We start from the raw sequence: 8,987 nt of genomic DNA on the forward strand, positions 1-8,987 counted from the left end.
AAATTGTCCCCTACACTTTCCAAAAACTTCCTGGATTGTCTGTGCACCGCTGTATTGCTCTCCCAGCAGATATCAGGGTGATTAAAGTCTCCCATGAGAACCAGGGCCTGCGATCTAGTAACTTCTGCTAGTTGCCGGAAGAAAGCCTCGTCCACCTCATCCCCCTGGTCTGGTGGTCTATAGCAGACTCCCACCACGGCATCACCCTTGTGGCTCCCACTTCTAAACTTAATCCAGAGACTCTCAGGTTTTTCTGCAGTTTCATACCGGAGTTCTGAGCAGTCATACTCCTCTCTTACATACAATGCAACTCCCCCACCTTTTCTGCCCTGCCTGTCCTTCCTGAACAGTTTATATCCATCCATGACAGTACTGCAGTCATGTGAGTTATCCCATCAAGTCTCTGTTATTCCAATAACATCATAATTCCTTGACTGTGCCAGGACTTCCAGTTCTCCCTGCTTGTTTCCCAGGCTTCTTGCATTTGTGTATAGGCACCTTCTTGTCAACTGTTTGGAATGGGCCATCCTGATTATCACTACAGAAGTTTTTTCTCTCCTGCTGATAATAGCCCACCTTAATTGATTAGTCTCGTTAGAATTGGTATGGCAACACCCATTTTTTCATGTTCTCTGTATATCTCTCTTCCTACTATATTTTCCACTGCATGCATCTGATGAAGTGGGCTGTAGCCCACGAAAGCTTATGCCCAAATAAATTTGTTAGTCTCTAAGATGCCACAAGTACTCCTGTTCTTTTTGCTGATACAGACTAACACGGCTGCTACTCTGAGACCTGCTCTCTGGTGTGGCACCGAAACCATGCAGCTTCTACAAGGAGCTGTGCACCATCCCTGGCGGCGACCCCACCTGCACTGCCAAGAGCCCCACAAGGAGGTCCTGTTGGAAGAGGACGTGCAACAGGCTCGTCCGGTGTCATGGTGAGCCAGGACCTCTTTTTGCCTCTGGAGGGGTCTAGCCAGTCCCAGCAGTCCAGCTCTGGTGCGCCTGAAGCAGGAGAGGGACTCCAGTAAGTACTCATTTTTCTTTGATAGTGCACGATTGACATGAGGTAGAGGTGTTCTTTTTTTTGTTCCGTGGTGCACATGGGAGAAGAGATTGAAATAAACACTAGGTACTATTTGCATCTCCTTCACATTCCCCTGTGCAGTTACGCAGTGGGGGCTCTGCAGAAGAGTTTGTTAATGGACACCGGGGATCTCCTGAGAATCCTCCAGGGAGATCTCTAGGAAACTTTCCTGAAGGTACTCTGCAATCCTCTGCCAAAGGTTCCTTGGCAGAGCGGCTTTGTTTCTTCCCCCGTTGTAGGAAACTTTGCTGTGCCAATTGGCAATTACTTGTGCAGGAACCAAAGCAGCACATGGGCAAGCAGCATGCAGACCTGGTCTGAAGCCGCACATATGCAGGAGATGCTCCCTTGCATCTTTCATTATTCTCAGTAGTGTGATTTCAACTTTGATCACCCCTGCCTGTGGAAAATGGTGCCAGTATTCAGAATAGTGTCCACAGGTGCTTGTACTGATCCCCTTCTGAAACCACCCAGACCCTGTCTCATCTTGCACCCCCCGCCCCAGGCTGAACTCACCATGTTTAGAGCTCTGGCTGTGCTGTGTGCTGGCCAAAGGAAAGCGAGAAAGAGGTTATGTAACTTTTATGATTCAATACTGAGTGCACACACAATACTGACTCTGTGCGTTGTTTCTTTTGCTTCTGCAGATGTGCCCTTGAGGGCCAGCTCCTACGCACTGATGGAGCGCCTCCATTAGCTAAGGAGGTGAACAAGGAGCAGTAAGGACATTTTTCAGGAATTTCTGCAATCGTCAGATCAGGCTGATAGTGATCACAGGGCATGGAGAGAGACAATAAACTACAAATGGATAGCCAGGAGAGGAGACAGGGCCAGTAGCAGATAATAAAGCTCATGGAGGACCAAACAGAGATGCTGAGGTCCTTAACGGCACTGCAGGCGGAACATATGCATGTTCGACCCTCGCCCCCTTGCAGCCCATACAGAACTGCGTTCCTTGCCCTCCCCAACCTCCCCATACACATTCCTCTCACATCCCCAGCCTCTTGCGGTACCCCTTGCACTCCACCCCAGGGACATTTATTGTTTAATAAAAATTGAGTCTTACAAGACAGTGATTCTTTATTGGTGACCTACATAGGGTAGTTGCAACAGAAAGTCAAACACAGTGGCAGACTACCTGGCTTAATTCATTACAGAAAGACCCATTACTGGGGCTCATTGTCAAAATGCTGCTTCAAAGCCTCCCTGATTCAAATAGTCCCCTCCCACCCTCCACCCCACATAGCCCCTCTGATAGCCCTAGTGTCTGGCTGCTCAAAATCAGCCACCACGCAATGTGCCTCCACGCTCCACCCCTAGGGAAACTTTTCGCCCTTGGTTCACAAATGTTATGCAGAGCACAGCAGGCTGCTATGACCATGAGAGGTCCAACCTGCCTAAAAGGCCGTGACCCTTTAATCTGCCGAACACACATTCTATGGGCATTTGGCACCTGCTTAGACTATTGTTGAAGTGCTCCTTGTAAGGCGTCATGAGCCATGGGAGTAAGGGTAGGCTGGGTCTCCCAGGATCACTATAGGCATTTCAACATCCCCCTGCATGTAGCTTTCTGTACAGGCCAGTGTTCCTGAAGAAGAGTGCACCATGCGCCTTCCCTGACTATCCCGCACTGATGTCTGGGAAACGACTCGGGTGATCCACAAGCACCTGCAATGCCATAAAGAAGTTGATGTACTCTGTCACAAGACGGTCTGGGGTCAAAATTGGGATATTGCCCTGCTGCAGTTAGGGAATTCCATTGCTGCAAAGCCATCCCCTCTTTCACACATATTTCCAAGCGTCACGGTTCTTCGTAGCAGGAGGTGATTAATGTCCCTGCACACTTGCGGGAACGCAACCCCCACGGTGGACTTCCCAACTCCAAACTGATTCGCAACTGTAGCAGTCTGGAGTTGCCAGCTTCCACACACTGATCCCCACTCATTTTTCCACTGCTGGGACAGCTCTCATTTTGGTTTCCTTGTGCCAGGGATGCGGGAGGAGGGTGTGAGCTCCGTCCACAGTTCAAGGAAGTGGCTTTGCGCATATGAAAGTTCTGCAGCTACTGCTCGTCATCCCAGAGCTGCATTACAATCCGATCCCACCACTCGGTGCTTGTTTCCCAAGCCCAATAGCGACGGTTCGCTGTGTGCAGCTGCTCTGTGAATGCCAACATCAATCTTGAATTGTTTCTTTCCATGGCACACAGCAGGACAAGCACCATGGATTCCTGTTCAGAGTCACAGCTCATGAAATACTGCAGGATCAGCCGTGTTGTGTTCATAACACTCATGACAAAACTGGAGAGCAGTGCAGGATCCATGCTTTTAGGAAGAGATGACGGGCACAAAGTTCACAGGGGCAGTTGAAAAACAGCACGAAACTGTCGGAAGTCCTTGGAATTATGGTATGGGAAAAAATGCATCATGGGGGCGGTGATCCCGTCCCAGGATGCCTAGCGGGAGAAGGTGGTGATTTGCACGGTGGGATAGCTACCCATGGTACACTGCTCTCTCTGTCAGTGCTAGAGCACCAACTGTGGACGCGCTCCGCCAACACAAGGAGCATGGTGTGAACATGCACAAGCAATGTAATTACAGCCATTTATGATCGTCGATGTAACTTAAGTCGGCTTCACTCTGTAGTGTAGGCATGGCCTTAGTCTCTTAGGGCTTGTTTACACTTAAAATGCGACGGCAGCACAGCTTTACTGCTGTAGCGCTGCACTGCAGACACTCCCCATGGCGATGGGAGGGGTTCTCCCATTGGCGTAGGTAATCCACCTCCCCAAGAGTTGATAGTTAAGTCAACGGAAGAATTCTTCCATCATAGAATCATAGAAGATTAGGGTTGGAAGAGACTTCAGGAGGTATCTAGTCCAACCCCCTGCTCAAAGCAGGACCAACACCAACTAAATCATCCCAGCCAGGGCTTTGTCACTGTCTACACAGGAACTTAGGTTGGCTTAACTATGCCGCACAGGGGTGTGGATTTTTCTCACTCCATAGCGACATAGTTTCTAGTGTAGACCAGGCTTTAGTGTGCTGTGAGAACAAATAGGCCTCCCCCACACCCTGCCAGGTAGCCATGGAAAATATAGGGGAAATCGAGGCACACACTGGGGTCATAAAAATATTACAGAAGATTCCCACTTTATCACCCCCCTTCTACCCAATAAATCCCCAACCCTGACCCCCCTTTCTGCCCTCAAACCCCAATACCGATATTCCTTCCTAACAAGCCCCTACCAATGAACCAACAAAAACTTTGTGAAACAAGTCAACCTAACACACCCAAACCCTACCGCAAGCAGAGCTGTGATCCCATCAAGGGAGACGGGCCAGAGAGAACACAGAGTCCACTAGGGACTTGGCTATTGCTATGGAGTTGATGTGGAAAACGTTCAGATACTACGATGATGGGCCGCAGGATAAAACCATAAAGGTTTGTCTGCACTGTGGGGACTGCAGCAGTATAGCTACACCGCACTAAGCCCCTAGTGTAGATGCAGCCTACAGTGAGAGAAGGGGTTTTCCATGGCTGTAGGAATACTGCCCCCCTGAGTGGTGGTAGCATTCTTCTGTCGACCCGGCTGTGGCTACACTGAGGGTTAGGTTGGCACAGCTGAATCACTTGGGATTTCACCCCCCCGAGCACATAGCTAGGGGCTTTTCTATACTTGAAATGCTACAGTGACACAGCAGCACCTCAGTGTAGACACTACCTATGCCAACAGAAGGGCTTCTCCCTTTGGCACAGGGAATCCACCTCCCCGAGAGGCGGTACCTAGATGGACGGAATTCTTTCACTGTCCTAGCACTGTATACATGGGGACTTAGGGCAGCTTACCTACAGCGCTCTGGTGGATTTTTCACACCTCTGAGCAACATAGCTGAGTAGAGCTAATTTTCTAGTGCCGACCAGCCCTATGTCAATCTTAAGTGTAGGCCAGGCCTCAGATAGACAGGTAGGTTTTGTAAATGTCACTGTGCTAATTCTCTTCTCACACCAGTTTCACTGCATAGCCCCTGGTTCCCCATTGCCCTGCCCCTTAGCCAGATATCTGGAACCATGGAAACTGTGGGTGTGCAGCAGAATATGGTCAGCTCCAAGCATCCAAAAATCATGAGAATAAGCAAACAACCCCCCTTACATTTTTTTGGGTGGTTCTAAGTTGCTTTTTGCTTCTGAGCTGCTAGGTTGCGCTGTCACTATGTTGACAAGCTTTTTTCCACTACCATAAAGGATATAAACTGATTTTTCTTTTTAAATGAAAGTGTCTTCTCACATGACTCCAGAAGCTGGGGCTTGAAGACCCCCGCCCCCCACAAAATCCAAAAACATCAAGTATTGTGAGCATTGACAAAATGAAAATTGCTCCCAAATCCAAATGATGGCTTTCTGTACCCACTCTGCTGACTTCCCACTGGTGTTAACACCCACTAGGAAATGGAGAATCGGGCTCTCCGACTGCAGGGATGTAGCTCCAGATTTAGATGAGTGTAAACAAGAGGGAAATAAGTCCACTGTTGGTTAGCAGCCTAAGAGCTGGGCTACACTAGACAATTGGTGACAATTCCACACCCTCGAGTGACATAGTTAAGCTGACCTAAGCCCCTGTGCAGACAGCGCGAGGTTGATGGAAGGATTCTTCCATGGATCGAGCTACTATCGTGACGGGAGAACCCCTCCCGCTGGTGTAGGTAGTGTCTACACCAAAGCACTGCAGCAGCGCAGTTGTGCCACTGTAGCCTTTCAAGTGTATAGCTGGAGAGTTATGAGCTGGGAGCAGGTTTACCCCGATTTACATGGGAATAAATGGCCATGCAAAGGACAGGCCGGGGACAATCAGACCTGCAGATTTTGGAATACAAAGAATAATCAGTGCAATACAGAGTAGGGAGCTTGCCCATTCTCCTACCAGAGACACTCCCAGTCCTAAACTGTGCTTCAGAAACAGGCGAGACCATTTGGGGAGTTAGCACACAGACCTAGCTGGGCTTTAATCAGTGCAGAAACTGCTTGGTGAAAAGTGCTCATGCACTGAAGACCTAATTTACCCCAATGGAACTGCATCACCTCTATACCGCAGTGGCCTTGAGACTTCATGCCAAAATCCAGGTCAGGAGTTTCTCCAGCTGAGTTATGAAAAAAGAGCTCGGCAGTGGAAAGTGTCAGGGTATATGGAGAAATGTGAATAGTGCGTGTGGCATTGTATATCTCTCTGCTGCCATCCAGCCAAGGAGCACAAACACTCCAAGCTTTGGACAGTCATTAATTCATATTGCAGCCTCCCTGTGATGTAGAGCAGTCGCATTACCTCTCTTTTACATATGGGGAAACTGAGGCACGGTGACATGAGCAGAATGACCCAGTAGCAGTGCTGGGAATAGAACCCAAATCCCAGCCTCCCCATTCTAATTACTAGACATCACTGCCTCTAGTCAGCATCATCCCAACAACATCTGCACACCAAAGATGCAGCCTGGGAGCCAAGCATTGGACAGACCCTGGGGAAGAAGCCCATCTCCTGCTCTGCCTCTGGGCTGGGATCCGCGAGCACCAGGGAGTGCCACTCTGTGACGTATCACCATGCTGATGCCTGCCAGCTGCAATCCCATTATGTATTGATCGATATCAATCAGAATAGTAACTGGATAAGTGATAACAGTAAATCGAGCTCAGGATGGAGACTGCTGGACCAAATCATATTTTCCCTTCCCCACACCCAGCCCTGCTCCAAAGCTAAAATCTAGCAGCAGGAGGCGGTGGCCTCACATCAGTAGAAGTGACACACGCCTAGAGATGGGACCAGCTGCCAAATGTAGATCTGGTTTTGGTACACACTGCCTTGCAGGTCGAGGGGTCAGGGTCACCCCGTTAGTAACTCAGGCCATTTTCAAACTTCAAATAGGGATTCAAATGTCAACCTTCAGATCTGGGGGAGTGGTTCTGACCCAGGCCAACATTAACCAAGGAACAGGAGAGTGCTAACGAGCAAGCCCAGAATTCATATTTGGACATGCACCTGGTCGCCTCCAGCCTGGACTGGGGAGTCCGGGGGTCCCCCAGGCCAAAGTGCAGGAAGGGGGAGTCTTGAGCCAATAGGTTGGCTCTCCACGAGCTAACATCTACTCCTGGTAGCCAGGAGCCCCCCACCGCCCCCAGGCACTGGGCAGCAGTCGGGGAGTGTGTCCGTTTACTGGACTGCATGGAAATGGAGTCCAGGCATCAGCCAGATGCTCTCAGGGAGGGGCGAGAGCTACTGTACACCCCAAGTCAAGCCTCTTTGGGGCCAAATTCCTCCGCCAGCACCACAGGTGCCGGCAGTGGGAGATGCACCCGAGGCGGAGCAGCCCTGGCCCCTGCCTCAGCCAGGACCGCCCAGAGCGCTAGGCGAGCGCCGTGCCCCAGCTGAGCGCCCTGCGATGGGACATCACACGGGAATCCAACTCACACATCCTTGGCGGGCAGGCCCCGTCCTTCCACCACTCTGAAATGCAGGGACGTGTTCCGGGCCATCCCCCGCCCAAACTCGGGTCTGTTCTCAGCGGCGGGGCGGATCGTCCCTCGGAACCATCGGCTCGGATCCGGGGTCCTGTCTGTCTCTCTCGCCGGGGGAGTGTGGTGGGGCTCTGTGCCTCGGGGCGCTCTGCTCCTGCCTCTCTTCTGGCTCCTGCCTGGCTCCGAGCAGAACAGCAGCTGCTTTAGCAAAAAATCAAGTCTCGCGTAGAAACGTGTCTTGCCAGTGCCACGCCAGGCAGGTGAAACCGACCAGCCCGTGCCAAAGCCTCCAGTCGCGGTGTCAGTTTCAGTTCAAAGCGCCCATGCGGCTTCTCTGTGCATCCCCAGCCTTCCAGCAGGCTGCCCGAGCGGGCGCTAGTAGCGGCAGACAGCGCGAGCTGCGGCTAGAGGATCAGAGAACCGCTCCGGCAGCGACAGAATCGTGTCTGCAGCCACAGGTTGCCGGGGAGAGCTACACCCGCTAAGGAGGCGGAAGCCGGCAGAGTGGCGCTCCCCTGCCCCCTAGCTGCAGCCAGGGGAAATGCTCCCTTCCCGGCCAAAGGGGGAGCGAGGGGCAGCGGTCCCCTTCTGCACCCTCCTACCTCAGCTTCAGTGAATTAACATGCACTTCAAGCTGCACCTGCCTGCAAACGAGCCTCTTCCCTGACAAGTGTCTGGGCTTGGCTCACTAAGTAGAATCAGGGCTTGTATTCCAAAGGCTGGGGAATCACCCAGGTTTAAAATGACAGAGCCAGGTTGGTAGCAGGATTGCTCGCCTCCATCTCTCTGCCCACTCACCTGCCCCACTCCCAGGCTTGCAGTTTGCATTGGGACTGTGCTTGCCATCACACCAGCATTTCGCCTGGGTGCTGGCAGCCAGCCGAGAGTTTGAGACAAGCTGGCACTGTACTAATTACCCTTGAAAGGGATTAACAAAGTCCCAAATGCCACCCCAGCCGGGAAAAGCAGAACACTCATTAGCTCTTCCCATCCCCTCTCAGGTCTCCCTGGGCACCATTACACTGGGCACTGCCTAACTCCATGCCACTTCATCTCACCTTCCCCCCAGGGAAGTCAAGCTGCTTTATAAACACACAAAAAAGCCCCACAGCCCTCTGTGCAGCATCAGTATCCCGATTTTATAGATGGGGAAACTGAGGCACGGGACGAGGCCATGCCTTGTCCAAGGTCACCCACCAGAGCAGTGGGAGAGCTGGGAACAGAACCCAGGTCCCCAGCTCAGACCTTATTCACAAACTATCCTCTCTGCAAGAAAAAAGGGGCCAGTTTCTGCCCTCGGTTGCACTGGAGTCATCCCAGCAAAGCTCCTGCTGCGTTAACCAGGAGTTGCTGAGGATGGAATTTGGTCCGGGAGGGAGGAAGCCCAGGTGCAT

The 8,987-nt window shown here is 51.5% G+C and overlaps 1 protein-coding gene across 1 annotated transcript in view; it reads right to left on the bottom strand.

Moving 5' to 3' along the window:
- RASAL1 (RAS protein activator like 1) overlaps nucleotides 1-7,611 on the bottom strand; it is a 111,075-nt gene extending 103,464 nt beyond the window's left edge. Inside the window, exon 1 of the mRNA XM_029913838.1 lies at nucleotides 7,547-7,611. Coding sequence (XP_029769698.1) covers nucleotides 7,547-7,611 — 65 coding nt within the window. The remainder of the gene's footprint in view (nucleotides 1-7,546) is intronic.
- Between the last annotated feature and the right edge of the window lie 1,376 nt (nucleotides 7,612-8,987).

Source organism: Terrapene carolina, unplaced genomic scaffold (genome assembly GCF_002925995.2).
Source record: "Terrapene carolina triunguis isolate 2854851 unplaced genomic scaffold, T_m_triunguis-2.0 Scaffold951, whole genome shotgun sequence".
Lineage (NCBI taxonomy): Eukaryota > Metazoa > Chordata > Testudines > Emydidae > Terrapene > Terrapene triunguis.